The sequence below is a fragment of the Nansenia antarctica genome, assembly GCF_963989245.1.
Source record: "Nansenia antarctica genome assembly, chromosome: 3".
NCBI classification, from domain to species: Eukaryota; Metazoa; Chordata; class Actinopteri; order Argentiniformes; family Microstomatidae; genus Nansenia; species Nansenia antarctica.
The window spans coordinates 59,714,469-59,736,914 of record NC_137688.1 but is presented as its reverse complement, the minus strand read 5'-3'; the positions used below and the strand labels follow the sequence as shown (position 1 = coordinate 59,736,914).

Genomic DNA, 22,446 nt, shown 5'->3' with positions numbered 1-22,446 from the left:
TCAAATGAAGGTGTTAATGGAATCTTTTTCCTTACAATTGAACTTGAGTCAATGTCAGGCCTCTCAGAGGCTGTGGTGAAACAGTTGGGGTGCTTCAGAGAACACCATGGACCTGGTGCTGCCCAGTAATAGCAACTCTCTGTAACCTTGAACACTCATCAACCTCCCTTCCACTGCCTCCCTTCCACCGCCTTTGAAGTTTCTTGGATTTACTGTGATTTAAGTGTTTCAACCTTTTCATGACCTCAGAGTAAACATTCAAGAGTGTGTGCAATAGCCAACCCAGGGAGTGTGTTGTGAGTCAAAGCAATGTATCATCATGGACATGGAGAGGACACTGTACCACATTGTACCATTGTTGACCTGTAAAGATGTGTAGATACAGTAACAGCAAGCCCATCCCGGGGTATTATCATACAGTCCATTGTGTTAAAGATGGTGTCTGTGTGGTGTCTTATCTTGCTTCTGTGGATACATTCTTGGTGAATGACACGGTGTGACAATGTGTAATCACTGTAAGCTGTTATTAGCATGACATATTGCACACGCATGAGGTACTTAAACAAGGAAGGAGAAGCAGAACTGGCGTCATGCACTCTGTTTGTTTTGAGGGGTTTCCAGGACTATAGAACTGGATGGCCTACAGGAGTGAAGAGGGCACACACACAGATGTAGTTTCCAATGTTGGTCACTGACATCAGTGGACAACACAAAAACATGCCATGAGAAAGTTGTCTCAAGAACGTCCCATAGTTGGGATTTGACCACTGGAGCAACAAGTGCATCATCTTATATCCTGTAATTCCACTGGGTGAGAGGCAAAATGTCCTGTGACCTGTCTAAGCGGTCGATGGAGATGAGGTTATTTCCAGCCACATACAGTGGGACAGGAACAGATGAGGAGACCTGCTGGGATACCTCGGGGGTATGGAATGAGGACTACACAGAAAAGCTACACAGGAAATCAGCTGGACAGAAAGACAGCTGCAAAGGAAGTAAGCCCGCTTTAAAAGTCTTCCCCTTTCCATTCCTCTTCAGCTACGTTTGTAGCAACCGAGTGGACAACAAAACACACTATTGACACAGTCTTTGCCCTACATGAGTCAGCAGTGATGGAAGGCAATATATTAGGCCACGGGTTGCCTGCAATTACACACCAAGGTCATGTTCTCACATGAAAGTCCGAATCAGGACCCGGAGTTTGCAACATTGTTGCATAAATTATTTATCTGATTTGCGTTCTCACAGCCCTTTATGTAAACGAAGTAACATAGGCAATCGAAGCAACAGACGTGGTAAGAAAATTGAAAGAAAATTGCCCGTTCGTCCCGCTCTTATCCAGATCAAAACGCATGCGCTGTTATTTTCCTATGGACAGCCTCGATGCGTCGTTTCTAATCGGAGCGAAACTACCCTTTTCAAGCGGAAGCATCCGTCGGCTGTTTGCTCCGGGAGCGACTTCGAATGCGCGTTCTCACAGCTCCAAACGACGCAGAGCAAAGCTAATTTTATCCTAAACTCCGATTCCAATTGAAGCAAATGTTCCATGGGCAGCTGTATCATTCCAGATCAGGTGGAATCATTTCACTCATATTTACTCATATGGAATTAGATACGGCAAGTGATTTCTTAGCCCCATGATACATCTATAATCAAACAATTGGAATTCATTGCTGGAAAGGCCTAGAGAGTCCTGAGTCATTTTAACTGTTTGCTCAAACAGTTTTTATTCATTTATTTATTTTACTTTTTTACTTCTGAAAAGCATCACCTTGAATGAATTTCACCCCTTAGCATAGTGTGTAAGATACAGTAGGTGACTGTAGTTGAGGACAGACCCCACACACTAGACACACATGCTGCATTTTTTTAAAAATCAAAGCTCTCCCTTTCCCCCTAATTGGCAATAGTCCCATGATAAGTCAATATGTATTAGGATTAACTTAACTATGGCACTGGCGGGAGGATGTTTAGTTATCAAAAAAGGCAAATGGAAGCAGTCTGTTTCCAAAGGATAGCAGAGATATTGTAAGCAGGTGTGCTCAGTGTGTCTCACTCTGGGCTGGCGATGGCCCAAGGCTCCACAGAGAGAAAGGACAGGTGCTCCCTGCTGCAGAAAGCTGCCATCATTTCAGCCATTTCTTTCAGGTGACTAACATGCTTGCTGGACCTCCGTTTTACTTTTCAGAATATGAAATGTCATCTGCTGCTTGCACAGATTCCAAGTGACATTACCATCAGGTTATTTTCCATACATGTAATGACGTAACTGCCATTGGCAGACTCATTGAGATGCAGCTCTGCTAAAAATGGAAGGAAAGACGTCTGCTTGCATTATGGAAAAGGGACATTCAGCTCCTGTCAAATAGATTACATCAATGAGAGGAGAGGAAGCATGCATATTTCCTCCACTTTGTTCCATTAAGCTCTCTTGTCTCCAGCGTTCATGTCAGATCCCTGTAATAGTAATGAGCATGCATATCCTATCAATCCTGCAACTGTCTCAAGACTCAGAAGAGTCTTCATGGCAAAAGGATCTATTCTGATTCTTTCCATTCATTTGCAAATGAGATAGTCATGACATGTGGGCTAAATAGTTAGTTGTTGTTTTTTGCTGTTATTATTTGCATGATGTAAAAGTTGCGGTAATAAAGTCTGTGTCTATTTCACGATGATGCACGTTGCACACCCTGTGGTTCATTAACGCTGTTCGACTTACAGTGATGTGTCACTGAGACCTGCGTCATCATCAGTGCTCTGGGCAGTCCACAGAGACAGGACAGTGAGTTCACTCATCACATCACTGTCTGCTTGCCCTGGAAAATGTATTGGTGCTGAATAAGACCTAATTAGAACAGCACAGAGATAGCAACTATCTACTTGTCCACAAGAGTGAGACTTGTTACACAACTCTGTTCACACTGGTTGATTGTGAATTATTTGTGATCTTTAGCTAGCATGTAAACTGTATGTTTGCTGTCCTTATAGCAGATCATCATGGCATGCTTCTTAAGTTGTCATGGAGATTCTCCCACACACAGCATGAAAATACCCCTTTCTCCGTCTGGTTGTATCACAACTACACTGCATTATTTCAGCAGATATCTGCTGTTTTGATCAATATCCTTTTAGATAGAGAGGTGTAAATATAGCATTCTTTAATAATTCATCTTAGGTATCCTACAGTTAGGTACAAAATGACTCACCATACAACAAGGCTTATTTACATTTTAAATATTTGTCTTGTACATATGTCAGTGAACCAAATAAGATACTGATTGGGACTAATCAGATGCTGTATTTCTTGTTCCACGAAGTGCATGCATGATATGCAATCATATCTCTGTCTACTGCGGTGGCCTAGATTCAGACCCCACATGAGAGTCCATGGAGACCCATATTGTCCCTGATATTATAATGAGTTTTGGCCTGTGCGCCCAAAACTGAGACACATAAATATGTCAGCTTCACTGTGAGTTGAGTAGGTCAGCTTCATTGAACACTATCATTAACAATGTGAACTTCTCAGGAGGAATTCTCCATTTACATGCCTTAACTTCAAACAGAATAATAATACCAGGGTGAAGCCAGGCATCATTGATCTACAGTGTGTGTCTGTGTGTGTGTGTGGGTGTGCGTGTGTGTGTGTGTGTGTGTGTGTGTGTTTTGCCTCTTTCGGGCTTTCATCGCTCCTATCAGAGCCAGTGGTCTCTGTCCTGTGATCTGGCCAAACTGAGAGCTACTCTTTCCTGTAGCTTTCCACTTTCTCACCATTGTTCACAAGTCATTCAGTCCAGCCCTCAGCTTTTCCCTGTGCCAACAGCCTGGTGCACTATGCAGGAGGAGACTTTCCCATGTGTTTATCTGTAGGTCATGAGCCAGTCTTTGTACTCTCCTGATGATAAGACAGGTCCCCTAAAAATAGACTCTAATTAGAGGCCCTGGTCGTCACTCTATCTGCTGTCATCAAGGGCATTATAAGGCCCTCTTCTTATCTGCGAGACACATTTTTAACCTTTCCATTTTATAACGTATATTTTAACGTATATACATGGATGTTACTGTAGGTTACACGTTACATCTAGCCTGCCTATATACAGTGGGGGAAATAAGTATTTGATCCCCTAGCAAAACATGACTCAGTACTTGGTGGAGAAACCCTTGTTGGCAAGCACAGCCAGTGCAGGGTCCAAAGGAGGGGGGTGACATGAGAACATTTGGGGAGATTGAACACCAGGTGGGCAGCAGCATTCTGGATGAGCTGCAGAGGTCTGATGGCGGAGGCGGGGAACCCGACCAGAAGTGCGTTGCAGTAGTCAAGGCGGGAGATGACCAGTGACCGGGTCAAGAGTGGCACTGCTTCTCTGGTGAGGAATGGACGTATCCTACTGATGTTGTAAAGGAAGAATCTGCAGGAGCGTGCTGTTGCTGCGATGTTCTCTGCACAGGATAGGCGGTTGTCCAGGATCACTCCAAGGTTCTTGGCTGTCTGGGAGGGGGCTTTCCCAGGGATGAAGAGTAGTTCAGTCTTGTTAAGGTTGAGCTTGAGATGGTGGGCGAGACATGCAGAGACACGTGTTGCCACATATAGATTAGAGGGGGGGAAGGACAGGAAGAGTTGAGTGTCATCTACGTAGCTGTGGTAGGAGAAACCATGTGAGGAGATTACCGAGCCAAGAGACTTGGTATAGAGGGAGATTAGTAGGGGCCCTAGGACAGAGCCCTGGGGTACCCCAGAGGTGAGAGTTCGTGGAGAAGACAACGATTCTCTCCAAGTCACCTGGTAGGAGCGACCCACCAGGTAGGAAGCAAACCAGGAGTGTGCAGAGATGCAAAGTTCTGAGAGGATGGAGAGAAGGATCTGGTGGTTGACTGTGTCGAAGGCAGCAGACAGGTCCACGAGAATGAGAACAGAGGAGAGGGAGGAAGCATGAGCAGAGTGGAGGGCCTCGGTGACAGCAAGGAGAGCAGTCTCAGTGGAGTGCCCAGCCTTGAAGCCGGATTGTTGAGGGTCCAGGTGTTCCATCTTATGGAGGTAGTCAGTCAGTTGTTTAGATGCAGCCCGTTCAAGGGTTTTGGAAGGGAAGGAGAGAAGGGATACCAGTCTGTAGTTGTGGACAGAGGACAGGTCAAAGGTTGGTTTCTTAAGGAGAGGCTTGACTCTGGCTATCTTGAAGGCAGCCGGGACTGATCCTGTGGATAAGGAGGAGTTAAGTATGGTACGGTAAGGAAGGATGTCGGAGGAAATGGATTGGAGAAGAGGGGAGGGAATGGGATCGACAGGGCAGGTGGTTGCCTGCTTAGATGTGATCAGAATCTCATCAGGGGAGAGGGGGGAAAAAGATGATAAGCCAGAGTCCGAGTGTAGTGCAGAGAGTCTGGAAGGGGTGTTGGCAGCATTGGTAGGAGGAGGAGAAAATGTGCTGCTAATGTCATCAACCTTTTTTCCGAAGTAGGTTACAAAGTCATCGGCAGACAGGGAGGAAGCAGAAAGGGGAGGAGGTTCATTTCCCCTCCTCAGCTCCTCCACTTGACCAGTGTGGTTTGACCTGGCTTTCAGGGATGTAAACTCAATGGCTTGTGCTGAAAATAAACATTGTAGAGGCCTGAGTCAACCAAAACTGTAAACCAGGTTTACAAAGAGTTAAGGTTTTTCTACTGTGACATGAACAAATAAAGTTTATCATGATTAATTACAGTTTTTTACAGTCGCTAAGTCGCAGAGTTCAATACTGAAGTCACAGAGTCGCAACTCTTCATACAGTCAGCGAAGCAGATGTCCATGTGGACCAAACTGTGACTCCTACTCTGTGATTTTTACATTGCTTTCACACAAAATGCATTCAATGACCACGTTCTCCAAAACACTTCTCTCATTCAAACTCCTCCACCTGCAAATGTTAACACACTGTGTTCAAAACTGTGAAGGACACATTGAAAACAAAATGATTTGGTGCATTTTTGCAGTAATCATATTTCTATCATATGACCGAAAGCTCGCAATAAACTGTTTTTTGCACAGTGTTTGTGTGTGCAGATGCTGTTATTTTGCACTCTATTGATACTCTTCAGTTCCAGCACCTCAGCAAAGTCTGATAACGGATGAGCGGTGGTATTTTCACTATTTGCAGTAATCATATTGAAATGTCTAGAAAATATTAGCAGAATATATATAATGAACATGCATATGCATTAAAGATCAGACAGACGGTTTGGGGACAGACTAAACTCAGATATCGGCCACATGAAGTGGTAGCAAGTAGGTCATCTTCGGAAAAATACTTTCCTAAAAAAGTTATCTGTTGTTGTTAGGGGTGGGACGATTAGAAAATGTCATGTCACGATTATCGTGGGCAAAATAATCGCGATCCACGATATTATCGCGAGAATAAAAAAATAAAAAAAACAACAACTTTTTTTTAGAATGCCAATAAAACACACTGTAATCACTTTAACTTAGATTTTGTTGTATTTTTATTGAATCATGTTAATAACATTAACATCATTTTAAAAACATCTTGACAAAAATAAAAATCTTAAATTAAATAAGGTAATGATAAATTATAAGGTATCACTGCATAAATAAAGGAAAAAAATACTGTCAAACAAAACTTGAACACTGACACTTTTCTGTCATCAAACTGAGTGCTAGCCGTGTGGCTTAGAGACTTGAAAGCTTCAAGATAGGTTAAAGTGCAAAAATGTCAACATGTTCACTTTTTCTGCCTTTAGCTGTGCTCGGAGAGGTGTGAGTATGTGCCCACTGACTGGCACTAAACACTCTCTCTGAAGGAACACTAGTTGCAGGTATGCATAGAAGCCTGCGTGCAACCCTGGAAAGGTGAGGCAATGGACACGGGGCCGATGCAGCCATGGTGAGAAGGCTAGCATACGTTAGTGACTGACTGACCAGGCTGACTTGACAGTCACGTTACCCATGCAGGCTGAACAATCGCGCGAGACAAATTTCTGTGAGGATATTCGCGCGTGGCTCATGTGAGAAATCTCAATTATATTACTATTTATTTATAACCAGGCACGCGGGAAGGTATTTTGACTGGGGGTGCTGAGGTGCTGTCTATATACGCTACAGGGAAAAAAATTGCCAGGGAAAAAATTATAACGATTTCTCTCCCTCCCTCTCGCTGATTGCTCGTTCGCTCACACGCACACAGTGGCATAACGACGGGCCCCAATGCACGGGCAATAATAGTTAAGCACGCACGCATGCACCCACACACTACAAAGACGTAAAGTTAAATATTTTACCAACAATGTCGTGTTGGAATTTACAGTAATTTCCACTCAGCTCACAGTGTCCCACAATGTCCACAAACATGATGTTGACCATTATTACAGACAGCACTCCATGTCGATTGGTATTGCATCTTAACGGAAGCCCTTCGCTGCCGAAGAATCGGATGGATCTGAATATCAGTTCTAATACGTTTCTGGCCGTCTGTTGCTCTTTCTCAACAACGTCCGACAGTAGAGCATTAATGGGAGTGTTGTTAAGCGAAGCAAGCAATCTCACCGATTCTGAATGTATGTCAGACATCTCGTGTTGGCTAAACTTACAAAAGCCTCCTACTGTAAATGCACTTGTCTTTCTGTCGTGGTGCCTTAACCCCTTCTCTATATAGCTTTACTGCAAGAGAAGCAAAGAACAGGGTCTCTTTCAGTGACATAATGCAACCATTTCCACCTGGTAAACCAGCTTTTTTTAAATGAAATGAAACTCGAATGTCTCTGTTCCAATTTTCCTCCCAGGAAAACGTATGTCTGGTCGACACGGCTCGTCAAACGGGGGTGGGGGTGGGGGTGTCAAGACTCGGATGTCAAGTCCCTAGCAAGATATGACCATGTGATCACTAACATTAAAACTAACAAACACATTTTTACATTTATTACAAAAAACACATTTATTTTTATTCCCAAAAGCAACAATAGTTATTATATTGTTTTAAATTATTGTTTGAATAATATTTTTATTTTTAAAATTCAGGCAGGAGGAGCTCCTTCTGCTTGCCGCTAGGGGGTGCTGCAGCACCCTCAGCACCCCCCTTCCCGCGTCCCTGTTTATAACATACGATTATTACATCCTCCCTCTCGCCAGTTTGGGGCAACATAGACTTCTCCCCTGGTGCCACGGATAGGGGTTTCAAGCGGTGGGACAGCAAAGGGATGGTTACTATCGGACATTTATATGATACGGAAATACTACTTCCATTTGACCAATTATGTAAGAAATATGACCTACCACGAAATGAGTTTTTCAGATACCTTCAGATACGAAGTTTTTTAAATAGCCAAAAAGACACTGGCCTCTGTCACCAACCCTCTCCGCTGGAGGAGATAGTCTCTGCTGGAAAGACGAGAGGCATTCTGGGGCTTGGGTATAGAGCACTTTCGAAATATGATAAAGGCAAACCTGCATTTACGCCCAAAGACTGGAATAATGACCTGAACATTAATACTGATGCAGCAACTTGGTCACTAATATGGCAATCGGCAAACGACATCTCAGTCTGTAATAGGACGAAGGAAACGCAATTTAGACTACTACAACGTTTGCAAATTACTCCCCAACTTAGACATAAAATGGATCATAACAAATCGGAAATGTGTACAAAGTGTATTACCGAGGTTGGGAGCTTTGTTCATTGTGTTTGGACTTGTAGATATATAGATGATTACTGGAAAGGCATAGTGGATAAAATTCATCTAATTCTAGATTGGATAAGGACATTGGATAAGGACCCCATGTGTCTATTGTTTGGGTTGCCAGACAAACAACTTAAAAGTATGCATTCCAAAAGACTTCTGTGTATCCTCACTTTTTGTGCAAGGAAAAATATATTGCTGAAATGGATAGACTGCAAACCGCCTACAATAGCTGGATGGCACAAGGTAATTTTTGATATGATTCCTATGGAATATCTGACATATAGGTCTAAGTGTAAAATAAAGACATTCTATAAGATTTGGTCTCCGTTCTTAGATTATATTGGTACCAGACTGGCTGCCATTGTAATGAAAGGTTTGGTGGATTACACTCAAGAAAGTACACAAGACTAATGTGTAACAGATCTACAATGTATGGGTCACAATAATATTTACTGTGCTGGTGTTGTGCTGCCGCTGTGTTTAGGACTGTAAGACATGGATGCTGTCTCCGATGGGGGTGATCCCCCCATATATTATGGCATTTGTTGTCATTTTCTTTTCTGTTTATTTCTGATATGTGACATGGCCTCATCCCCCCCTGTTTTTTTGTTTTTGTTTTGTTTTGTTTGTCTTTGTTTTTTGTTTGTTAGTTTGTTTAAATAAATAAAAAAGAGAAAGAACATTTTCTGTTATTGTTTATGGACAATGTACTGCATAACAAAGTGCAAAACTAGTTTTCTACTATTAATGGGACAATAACCTCCCCCACGGATACTAGTTGTTGTTGTTATTGTTATGCACACCTTGAAACTGGAAAAGCCAAATGTGGTGGAACCCCAGAGAAACAGAGACAGAGGCCAGGAGAATATATAATGATTTATTATGGATTATATAAACAAAGAAATAGGCCCTACACTAACTAGTGGAAAAATAAACATAATGTGTGATGCAGGCGATAGTTATGGGGTGTGTAATTATACTATGTGTGTGTGCGTGTATGAGGTCAAGGGTGTTGTATTATGTGCTGCGATACTACCCTAGTGAGCAAAGTCCGAGATCCTTTTCGGGCCAGGGAGAGTGATCCATGAGAGAGTAGTCCAGAGGGGAGTCCAGGGGTCGAGCCAGGGAGGGAAATCCAGATGAGAGTAGTCAGAGGGGGTCCATACAGAAAGTTATGTCCAAGCGTTGGATCTCCGTCTGTAGCAGGGTTAAGTAGGCGGCTGTCCAGGTGGTGATTGGGACAGCTGGGCTGAAACATAATAGCCCACACCTGCTGCAAACAGAGCCAGAGATCCGGCCCACTCAATCCGGCCGGGAGGGGGCGCCAGAACGAGGCTCACGGGGGCGTGTCGGATTAGGAGGCACAACAGTACCCCCTTCCTCAGGGGAGGCACCGGACGACGGACCCAGGGCCCCGGGGTTGGCTCGGTAGAAATCCTCCAATAAGGACGGGTCGGCGAGATAGGACGCAGGCACCCAAGTCCGGTCCTCGGGCCCGTAGCCAACCCAGTCCACTAGGTATTGAAACCCGCGACCCCGGCGGCGGACCTCCAGTAGTTTGTTTACCGTCCATACCGGGTCCCCATCATCCAGGACACGGGGCGGCGGCGGAGCCGGGCTGGGGGAAGACAAAGGGCTGGCGGCCACAGGTTTAAGCTGGGAGACATGGAACACCGGGTGAATTTTGAGGGAGGGAGGAAGGGTCAAACGTACCGCCGTGGGGTTGACGATACGGTCCACGGGATAGGGACCAACGTGCCGGGGGTTGAGTTTCCGGGTGGAGGTTTGGGAGGTCTGGAGGGGCAGGTCCCGGGCCAACAGCCAAACCCTCTGACCTGGCTGGTAGTCAGGGGCCGGCACCCTCCGCCGGTTCGCGCTCCGCCGGGCGCGCTCGGTGGCGCGGAGCAACGCCGCCCTGGCGGTCCTCCACACGTTGCGACACCGGCGGAGATGGGCCCTGGTGGTTGGGACCGCCACCTCCAGCTCCTGTTGGGGAAACAGAGGGGGTTGGTAACCCAGGGAACATTCGAATGGGGACATACCAGTGGCGGCGCTCTCCATAGTGTTGAGGGAGTACTCCACCCACGGCAGGTATTTCGCCCAGGAGGAGGGATTGTGGGCGGAGACACATCGGAGAGCGGCTTCCAGAGCCTGGTTGGCCCGCTCGGCCTGCCCATTGGACTGAGGGTGGTACCCGGAGGTGAGACTGGTGGTGGCCCCAATGCCTCTGCAGAAGGCCCGCCAGACCTTGGAGACGAACTGGGGGCCCCGGTCAGAAACCACATCCGAGGGGATCCCGTGGAGGCGTACGACGTGGAGAGTTAGGAGGTCCGCCGTCTCGGCCGCTGTGGGCAGTTTCGGGAGGGGAACGAAGTGGACCGCCTTGGAGAACCGGTCCACGATGGTGAGAATGGTGTCGCACCCCTGGGAGACAGGGAGCCCAGTAACAAAGTCCACGGCGATGTGCGACCACGGTCGGCTGGGCACCGGGAGAGGCTGCAGGAGACCCGCAGGAGGCCGATGGGAGGCCTTACTACGGGCGCACACCGTACAGGCGGCCACAAACTCCCTGGTGTCCCCCCTGAGATTGGGCCACCAGAACCTCCTCCCGATGAATGCCGCCGTCCGCCGCTCGCCGGGGTGGCAAGCGAAGCAGCTGGAGTGGCCCCACTCCAACACCCTGGCTCGGACAGCTGTAGGCACAAACAAACGGTTAGGGGGTCCGGTCCTAGGGTCTGGTTCGGCCCGCTGAGCCTGTCTCACCAAAGCCTCGACGGGCCAGGTTACGAACCCCACCACCCGGGACGGGGACAGGATGGTATCTCGCCCCTCAGCGACACCCGAATCCGCCTTGGGGAACTGGCGGGAGAGAGCATCAGCTTTGACGTTCTTGGAGCCGGGACGGTAGGTAAGGGTGAAGTCGAAACGACTAAAAAAAAGAGCCCAGCGGGCTTGTCGAGAGTTGAGCCTCTTGGCGGACCCAAGGTAAGTGAGGTTCCTATGGTCAGACCACACCAGGAACGGTAGTTTGGCTCCCTCCAGCCAGTGTCTCCACTCCCTCAGGGCCTCGTGAACCGCCAGCAGCTCCTTGTTGCCCACGTCGTAATTTTGGGCCGCGGGTTCGTAGCGCCGAGAGAAGTAGGCGCAAGGGTGTATCTTCTGGTCCTCCCCCGACCGTTGAGAGAGGACCCCCCCGATCCCCGTGTCCGAAGCATCTACCTCTACGATGAACTGTCTCTCGGGGTCGGGGTGGATCAGCACTGGCGCGGAGGAGAACAGGTGTTTTAGTGTGCCGAAAGCGGTCTCAGCAGCGGCGGTCCAGCAGAAGGGCCGTGAGGTGGAGGTAAGCGCAGTGAGCGGCGCTGCGACCTGGCTGAACCCTTTAATGAACCGCCTCACAAATCCCGCGAACCCCAGGAAGCGTCTAAGTTGGGTCCGGTCCGTGGGCTGAGGCCACTCCACAACGGCCTTGACCTTGGCAGGGTCCGCCCGCATCTGTCCGTCCTCCACCACATTACCCAGGTAGGTGACCGAGCTGGTGTGGAAAACGCACTTCTCCCCCTTCACGAATAAGCGGTTCTCCAGGAGCCTCTGCAGGACTAGCCGGACGTGCTGGTGGTGCTCCTCCACGGACCGAGAAAAAATAAGAATGTCGTCAAGGTACACAACAACAAAAATGTTTAACATGTCCCGAAGGACATCGTTGACCAGGGCCTGGAAAATAGCAGGGGCATTAGATAGACCAAAAGGCATGACGCGGTATTCAAAATGGCCGAGGTGGGTGTTAAACCCGGTCTTCCACTCGTCCCCCTCCCTGATGCGGACTAGATGGTAGGCGTTACGTAGGTCCAGCTTGGTGAATACCTTGGCATGGGTGAGGGGTTCGAAGGTGGAGCTAATGAGGGGAAGGGGATAACGGTTCTTTACAGAAATGTCATTCAGAGCCCGAAAATCAATGCAAGGTCTGAGCCCACCGTCCTTCTTGGATACGAAGAAGAATCCAGCCGCGAGGGGAGAGGAGGAGGGCTGGATGATACCAGAGTTGATGGACTCCGTAATGTAGTTACGCATCGCCTCCTTTTCAGGGAGTGAGAGGCTGTAAAGTCTACCTTTAGGAAGGGTGGCACCAGGCAGGAGGTCTATAGGACAGTCATACGGGCGATGGGGTGGAAGGGAGAGTGCCTCGTCCTTGCTGAACACCTGGGCTAGGTCGTGGTAGATGTGAGGAACCCCGGTGAGGTCAGGCGGAGTGATCTTAGACTTGGGGTCGCTAGAGGGAGACAGGGCGGAGCGAAGGCAGGAGGCGTAACACGTACCTCTCCAGCCTAGGATCTGGCCCGAAGCCCAGGAGATGTGAGGTTCATGTCTCTCGAGCCAGGGTCTACCCAGCACCAGGGGAGACGTGGGGATCTGAAGGACAAAGAACCGGATCTCCTCGGTATGATTCCCGGAGATCGTAAGAGATATAAGCCCAGTGGTGTGGGTGATAGTTCCTAGGGAACGGCCATCAATGGCCCTAGGCATGATGGGGCGGTCTAGAAGGACTAGGGGGATGCCCGCCTGGTGGACTAAGTTTTCATCGATTAGACAACCATCAGCCCCGGAGTCGATGAGGGCGCTGACAGACAGGGTGTCCTTCCCCCAGGTGAGAGTGGCAGGGAATAGGCGACTGGGGGTGACCTGGGGCTGAGAGAGAGAGGTGTTGCTCACCAGTATGCCCCCTACTGGTGAGCTGGGTCTTTTGGCCGGACAGGACACGCCCGGATGATGTGCCCCTCCTTGCCGCAGTACAGGCACTGCTTGTTGAGAAGCCTCCGTTCTCGCTCCTCTCGCGAGAGCCGAGAGCGGCCGATCTCCATGGGCTCCCCAGCCCCGGAAGTAGCCACGAGAGGAGGCAGCATGGGCAGAGAAGGGGGCGGGGTCGTTCCGGCGCGATCGGTAGTGGGGCGCGTGACAGCTCGCTGGACGCGGTCGGTGCGTCGTACCTGGAGGCGTGCATCCATCCTAAGGGCCAGGGTAATCAGCTCATTAAGGGTGCCGGGATCGTCGCGCACCAACAGGTCCTTGATGGAATCATGTAACCCCTTGTGGAAAAGGCTGAGGAGGGCTCCGTCATTCCAGCCTGTCTCCGTGGCTAGAGTACGGAACTCGACCATGTACTCGGCTACAGAGCGGGAACCCTGGGAGATGGCTAACAAGCGGCCGGTTACATCCTGCCCGTCCTGGGGGTGGTCGAACACGAACCGGAACTCCGCTTTAAACAGGGGGTAATCCGTGGAGTATCTTGAACTGCTCCCGACAGCGGCTATGGCCCATTTGAGCGCTTTGTCAGCGAGTAGAGACATGATAAACGCTACCTTGGCCCCGTCGGAGGAGTACTTGGAAGGCTGGTGCGTAAATACTAATTCGCACTGGGTCAGAAAACCCCGACAACAATCAAAGTCACCATGGAATGGAGCGGGGCTGACTAACCTGGGTTCCCAGTGAGCGACAGGAGGATAGAGCGAAACGGGGTTCACAGGATCGACCGGGGGATTAGTCATCTGCCCAGATATGGAACTCGTGTCAGGGGGTGGTCTGCTGCCAGCGGCGATAAGGTCCAGAGAACGCTGGATGGAGGCGAGAGACCCGGACAGGGCGTCCATCTTCGTCTCGAGACTATTTACAGCCCCGACGGTGGCACGGGTGGTATTCTCCAGTACGGCTATCTGGCCTTGGACCGTGGGGAAGGCCTTCTGGAGCTCGGCCTGCAGACTGGTAAGTTGCGTAGCATGGCTATTTACCTCTCTGCGTAAATCTACGACTAATGGGAGAACCCCAATACCCGGGGAACCACCCTTGTTCTCTGGAGTTCCACCTTGGCTCATAATGGCTTGGACATACTGTTATGCACACCTTGAAACTGGAAAAGCCAAATGTGGTGGAACCCCAGAGAAACAGAGACAGAGGCCAGGAGAATATATAATGATTTATTATGGATTATATAAACAAAGAAATAGGCCCTACACTAACTAGTGGAAAAATAAACATAATGTGTGATGCAGGCGATAGTTATGGGGTGTGTAATTATACTATGTGTGTGTGCGTGTATGAGGTCAAGGGTGTTGTATTATGTGCTGCGATACTACCCTAGTGAGCAAAGTCCGAGATCCTTTTCGGGCCAGGGAGAGTGATCCATGAGAGAGTAGTCCAGAGGGGAGTCCAGGGGTCGAGCCAGGGAGGGAAATCCAGATGAGAGTAGTCAGAGGGGGTCCATACAGAAAGTTATGTCCAAGCGTTGGATCTCCGTCTGTAGCAGGGTTAAGTAGGCGGCTGTCCAGGTGGTGATTGGGACAGCTGGGCTGAAACGTAATAGCCCACACCTGCTGCAAACAGAGCCAGAGATCCGGCCCACTCAATCCGGCCGGGAGGGGGCGCCAGAACGAGGCTCACGGGGGCGTGTCGGATTAGGAGGCACAACAGTTATGTCCTGTTGTGTACATGTCTCTGTGAAACTCAATAAAAAAAAAAAACACACATAGGTCACATACATTAATACATACAATAAAAACAGACAGATCAAATCATGATACAGGTGATGGTACTCCTGCTGGGCATTGCTGCCTGACGCACCTCCAACAGTGCCTTTAGAACAGGTGTGCTGTGACACCTCACTGAACACCTATGTGGGCCTAACTGGGTCATCAGCTGGGGACCACCAGTCAGACAAAGCAGTGTTTATAAAATGTAGTGCCATTTAAAAAGTCCAGTCATTTAAAAAGTAATAATAATGGGGGGGGAAAAAAAAAAGAAAAAAAAAAAACGATTATGACGATTATTCAACTAATTAAAAGTCTCCACGATAAAGTTATCGCGGGTGTTTTTATCGCGATTAACGATAAACACGATAATCGTCCCATCCCTAGTTGTGTGATAGTGTTGTTTGGAGTAATCATTGTCTCAACTTTTTGAGTGATGTCATTTACACTGCTTAGATCTTCAGTGTCTCTCTGAATCTGTGCTTCAGACAGACAGACAGACAGCAGCACAGCAGCGTCAGCAGAGCTAGTAGTCTTGTGATTCGACCAATGATTGACTTGAAGGTAAAAGGGTGAGACAGGTATATACTATATATATATGTCTGCCATTGACCTAAATGGGAACAGATATGGTAATAACAGCTCACAACATTCAGAAAATGATGCTTTATAAGTTACTTGTCTTTTGTACATTGGCAGGGTTTATATATATATTATGATAAAGACGTGATACCACCAGTCAACATTATGATACAACGATTTTGCACACTTCACCTACAGTATATAGAGTTAGGCTTGGTCTCAATAGGTTTCAATTGGCTAAGACAGTCAACCTACACCGTAAATGCTGCAAGCGGGGCCTCTCTCCTGCTGAAGGTGGGAGATGTGGTCTACATACATCTCGTCACAAACCATCGACTGGATGACAACTACCATCACCACACCACCTTCAGTGGCCACCTGCCCATATACATAGACGGATCATGAAGAAATGGGCCCCTGGGCCTGGACGTGTAGAAAGGCCCCCCCCCCCCCTCCCCAGCGCAAACACATTTTTTTTTAGAGCGCAAGTAAACACAATGCCAACAGCATATAAGACATACCGGTAGCCTACGTTTACCTGCATCTCAACAGATTTTACAGCGGAGGAACACTCAAAGCCAACAGCACAATAACAAAAAAAAAATCACCTGTATTTCAACGACACAGGATTTACAACACAGGCATGCCACACTCACTTTTTTTTGAAGATCTAAGATGCCCAAGTAGTTTCCATTGTGTGGGGAATCTAGCAATTCTTCACGCCCCCTAAATGCGAGACCCCTCTCCCCTAAGAACTTGATGACGGAGACAACTCTCCTAAGCACCTCTCTCCAATATTGCCTCTCTCCATCGATTTGCTTCATAAGGTCGGCGTCCACGGTGGCACATGTGATTCTCTGATGCAGGGCAAGCATGCAGGCTCGATGTTCTTCACTTCTCTCGTGCTCGCCGATTCGCTCTGGGTGTTTCCAGTCACAATAACCAGTAACGAATGCAGCATGTGACTTAGTGGACAACAGCTTGCATGCAAAACAATAAATATTTCCTGTGAATGGGGAATACGTAATCCACTCTCTATCAACCACTTGGCTATTGGGCAAAATGCATTTCAGCTGTTCATTTGTTAATACTCTGGATTTGCCACCAATCCCACTATCCCTTACAGACGCTAGATAATGTGCACGCCGATTCTGGAACACTTTAACTCCTCTGTCAATTAGAACCGCTTTGGCCCGCTTACTTTGAGTGATCTCCCACAAAGCTGGGTCAGTTACGGTTTCAAACCAAGCCTTGCTCTCCTCTCTTTGAGTAGTCTGTAACTGATCCTCCATGTTAGTAGGCGGCGGAGGCGACACGCGTCGCCGTTTGGCCTCTTGAGCACCGGCCTGCTCCTCTTCCTCACTCGCCAGCACCAACAGTTGCCCTGGTGGTGCAGCATTCGCACTAGCACTAGCAGTGCTGCTGACTGGCTCTGGCTGTTGCTCATCTCCCACGATGGGCTCGTCAGCCTCCCCCGCAACCCTAATGTTGTTCTCTTCATTTGTTTTAATATTCTTGTAAAAATGTGAAATTCGAGGAACATGATGTAAAATATCAGATTGTTTTGCTTCTTTTTCTTTTTTTATCTTTCGTTTAGCTGCTCCACTTAATGTGTGAAGGTGCTCCATTTTACCTGTGCGTTGTCAGTCTCAAGTTCGTTGTTATTGACATTGACCTCGCGACCTGCACCAGTGTGACCTCGTGACCTGTCCCCGGTACTAAAACTTTAATGGCGCCCTCTAGTGTCTAGTTTCTATAGCCTACTCATTAATCTAATGGGAATGTAGCCTGTATTCGCATTATAATCTGAGTAGGCTATAGAAACTATGTAGCCCACACAAGCTTCTCTTTTTTTTGCAAGACGTGGGCCCCTAACAATAAAATTGTTCAAAATAGTATATTCAAAAGTATATTAAAAATAGTTTTTTTACGTTCATATAAGGAATCTCATTTGTCCCAGTTACAGTAGGACATTTTCTACCGGCATCCCTGCGACAAGAAATGCAAAGGGCCCCCTGATCTCTGGGGCCCCTGGGCCTGGGCCCGGTAGGCCCGTTCAGTAATATGTCTTTGCCCATATAGTGTGAGAACATCACTCAACATTGTGATACAGTGATTGTACTCAGCCTATTCCTGCCTTTCAGGTTTGAACTGAGGAAATAACAACTGAAACTACGAGATTCCATTGTTGCTGAACATAACAATTATAATTCTGTTGTTCAATCAACCCCAGGTCCACCATTTTGTGTTCCACCTCTCAATCCCCCTGCTCTGAGTCTCCATTAGTGGTGCCTGTGTTATCTTTATTGATTAGCCCTGTGTTGTATGTTGAGTGTTTGTGTGTGTGTGTGTGTGTGTGTGTGTGTGTGTGTGTGTGTGTGTGTGTGTGTGTGTGTGTGTGTGTGTGTGTGTGTGTGTGCGCGCGCGCGTGCGTGCGTGTGCGATCAGCAAAGTGATCATTAATTCAACCACATGCATCTATTCCTCAGGCAAACATTCCAACCCTACAATCGTCAGAATCACGTTGGTATAAAAGGGTTAATAAAGGGGGAGTGTTTATCGTAAAACTGACCCTCATTTAATCCTATTATCCGCAGACTCTATACCGGAGTTGAGTCCGAATGTGAGTTTGCGGGCTACTTCATTATAACGGTCTTCGGAGCCTTGACAAACTACTAAATCTACCAAATCACTACCTTCCTGCATACCTTCCTTCTTATATAACGCAGTTGACTAGACTGTCTTGACGCACCACACATTGTAGCTGGAGAGGCTATTCTGAGTAAGTAATAGTCTTTACTTTTGGATGCCTTGCTGTGATATTAGCCTATGTTGTTTATGCATTTGTCCTCTATTGGCTAGTTGCAATCTGTATGGTTCGTAACAACCTGGTTTACAGCAATACAATAGGATTAAGATCAATAATAGAAACGATATTTGCTGACCTCGCCTCTCCAAAACGTGCGCAATAGTCGCCTATAAATTATCAACAATAAGGCTGTGGTATAAGGGTTTTCAATGGTAGGATTTCCCTATCAAACTGGATTTTCCTTCTGTAAATCCCAAAGGACAGCATGCCGCCAATAGTGCCACATCCACATACGATTTATATCGCAAGAGCGCCCCTGTGAGTTTCACTCATCATACTCTTGGCAAATCTTTGTATCTTTTTATCTCAATCCTTCCATTACTCTGTGGGTATCGCCGCACTAGGCTGCATACAACAATTTAGAGTTTCTATTGTCTAAGAGTGGATAATTATAGGCCTGCATGCATGTGTTAATAAATTGTGCTTAATTTTCCACAGAAGACGCACAGGACCTGTTGAGCACTGAAGATGGAGAGGAAAATATAATTGTTTAAGTGTCTCCATTTCACCAGCCCCCCGCTCTGCTGGGAAATTACTATTACTCCTATTTCCATCAATGAGCCTCAATGAAAAGGAGAGTGGAGGCGTTCACAAAGACAGACGTAACCATTCATACAGGTCTCGCTCAAATGGTTCTGGCTGCAGTTGGTTTACAGACTGAAATGAATAGGTCAGGGAATATTGCGCTCAGCCATTTGACCATTTCTATTGCGATCTCGTGTTAAACTCCATGGTTCTCAGAATATTGCTGCTAAAGGAGCTGCCTTGGGTTGCGTTATGAATGATGAAGGGTGAAAGCGCGCAGTGCGTCCCGTTATTCCTGGAGACAAGACTTGTGGAGTCAGTGCTGACACACCCCCTGTCAATCAAGAGAACGAGCAGGAGGACAGAATGGCTTTGCTGACGCGGGGCTTCAAGGGAAATATAGTCGAGATGAAAGAACCAGACGAGAATCAAAACGTTGGAATTAATTGTACAGAAACCAACCGGACACTAAAAATGGACAATGAAGTGATTATGGGTTCCCATATATTTGATTCTGATAGCCAAGCGGGGGGGTTGTTATCAATCAATTCAAACACAGATCAAAAGAATGGGACATTTATTGAGGAGAATACCCATCATCATCATCTCAACAAAGACCAACATTATTCAATCAACCGGGGTGCGGTGGTGGAAAATGAGAAACGCAGAGGCACGCAGCCGAATCTGGCGCACAGCCTGCATGGCACTTTCCCCTGCCTGGATGACGAAACGAAAACACGGAGCGCCCCTCTCGTGTGTGAAGTCAAAGAAGCTGTGAAAGATCAGTGGAACATTGATAAATCCAGTTCGCAGGCGGAGCAGAGGAAGCGGATCTCTGCGCCTGTCACTTATTGTATTACTGCGGGAGCGTCGCCAGCACATGAGCGCGGCCAACCAGACAGTGTGCGGAGAGAGAGTGATCCAGCACAGGAAAACCCATCACCACCACAGTCCAGTCAGGAACGATGGAGGCCATGTGGAAACAGCGACAGTGCTTTCACCAGGGGGACGGATTTAGTCATCGAAGTGTCAGGAAAGAAACTCCAAGCGCATAAAAGCGTGTTGGCGGAGAAAAGTGACTATTTCAAGGCGCGGCAGTCCCGCGACGTGTTGCGAGTGAAAGGGGTGAGTTTTAAGACTTTGACCTTATTGGTGGATTTCATTTACTCATCCCAAATGCAGGTCAGTAAGGATAACGTTGTAGAGGTCATCACCGGGGCTGAAATATTACAAATCCCCTGCGCAGTTGAAGCTGCCGTGGATACGATGTCGGAACAGATCACTGCCGAGAACTGCTATGAGATTTTGACAATAGCTAAAAGGCAACGTCTCGGCGAGTTAAAAGAAAAAACCTACAAGTATATGAGTGACAATTTCTTGCAAATATTGCGGGATCCGGCTGTCTATGGGCGTTTGACTGCGGGGGAGAGAGAATTGATCCTCGCGAAAAGAACGGAAGGAAAAGGGGCGTTAATGGTCGGTGAAACCAACGAGGTGTACGACCGCGTAGGGAGCAGACCTCCAAGCCGGGAGAACAGTCGTCCTCAAAGCCCTTTATCAACGGTGCCCTTTGAGGAGAACTATGTCATCCACTATTACAACGAGGAGACAAAGGACTGGAAAGTGCTGACGAAGATGCCGGATGGAATTAACACAAAGGGCTCGGGGATATGCACCATGTACAATTACCTATTCGTGGCAGGTGGACTAAAAGGACAGGGGGACAAAGCAGGCAAGGTCTCGGACAAGGTGTTCTGCTATAACCCTCTCAATGACAGCTGGAGCGAAATCCGACCGCTCACCCAGGCGCGGTCGCAGCTCAAGCTGGTCTCCATGGACGGCTACCTGTTCGCAGTCGGAGGGGAGTGTCTGTTCTCCGTGGAGAAATACGACCCCAGGATGGATAGATGGAGCCCCGTGGCGCCTCTTCCGAAAGGGGCGTTCGCTGTGGCGCACGAGGCTACAAGTTGTAACGGAGAGCTGTTCGTGTCCGGGGGATCCCTCTTCTATCGCCTCTTGAGATACGATTCCAAACGGGATGACTGGGAAGAATGTCCGTTCAACAACAGCAGAAAGAAATCTACTGATATGGTGGCGTTCAAAAACTTCATCTATAGATTTGACGTCAACCGTGACCACGGAGTGAACGTGTTCAAATACAACACTGTGGTGAAAATATGGCACGACAGTGCGTCCTTGCAGCAGACCAACCCCCTACCGTTTCGCTGTGCAGTTATTGGCAACCGTATTTACTGTGTGAACAAGTCCCAGACACTGCAGTTTGTTGTTGAAGAGGAGAATGAACAGTTCTTGCTGGAGACACTGAAAGCCCCGACAGAGGCTAAAGGTGGCCTTGTTCCGTTTATTCTGACCCTGCCCAAAACAGCCTGAGGAAATATAAGTGCTGACAATAAACTACACTTCTTTGGGGTCTCACCAAATCCAGCTGGAGAATGATTTGTTTGTGTGTGTGTTCAAAGGCTTTAGAAGACATATGAATGATGAATGATGAATTCTATTCAATTCATTTTCATTTACAAAGCCTACCTGTGGTAGGATGTATTTTTTTGATCCAATTTACCTATGAATACTTCTATTTCTCTACAACGTACATATGTGTCATTCATGTTAGGACAAGAGTAGGCAGCATCGTTTACTCAAAATGACAGAGAAGGCAATATCCGTTTCAAGTACATAAGCATTCATCACCTATTGTCACTGTTACTGTCTCCTGATTTGAATTCCTTTTATTTCAGAGACTAATTTGATTAATGTAAAGTGGAATTATTCTCTTGGGGATCTGGAGATACAAATACTCAATATCTTCAACTTTGTAATGGAACAAGAACTATGATGACTGTATTACATAGGATATTATTGCACAGTGAATACCATATATGTTGAATTTAAGTGGCTATACTGTCTAATCATTCAGTATCTCTATGCAGTTGCCTGATTAATGACAGATTTGTTTACTTCACACTTAGAATGCTCCCCCCTGAGAACCTCCTAAGATAAACTGATCCTAACCTGGCAGAATTCCCTCACCCCCTGCGGCCAAAAGGCCCTAGTAACCACAGACAGACAAGCTCATTCTAGTGCTGGTCATATTGACCGATAATACCTACTGATAATGCCCAGCTGTCTCCAAATACTGAGTAGAGCATAATGGTTTCATGCATCCACAATGCTCACATTTTTGGCAGTGCTGCCGCTACAGTATATACCGTTGATTTCTTGCACTTTTACCAACACCCTTCCTTGAAGTCGTTGTGCAATTGATTA

The 22,446-nt window shown here is 47.4% G+C and overlaps 2 protein-coding genes across 2 annotated transcripts in view; one reads left to right on the top strand and one right to left on the bottom strand.

Moving 5' to 3' along the window:
- Positions 1–22,446, bottom strand: part of bpnt1 (bisphosphate nucleotidase 1) — a 417,747-nt gene that overhangs the window by 193,393 nt on the left and 201,908 nt on the right. The gene's annotated exons all lie outside the window — the stretch shown is intronic.
- LOC308153137 (kelch repeat and BTB domain-containing protein 11-like) lies at positions 824–21,552 on the top strand (the record flags this gene model as incomplete). The annotated part of the gene is made up of 2 exons (XM_080526231.1): positions 824–995; positions 19,925–21,552. 2 exons carry the CDS (start codon positions 824–826, stop codon positions 21,550–21,552), a joined length of 1,800 nt encoding a protein of 599 aa, XP_080382357.1.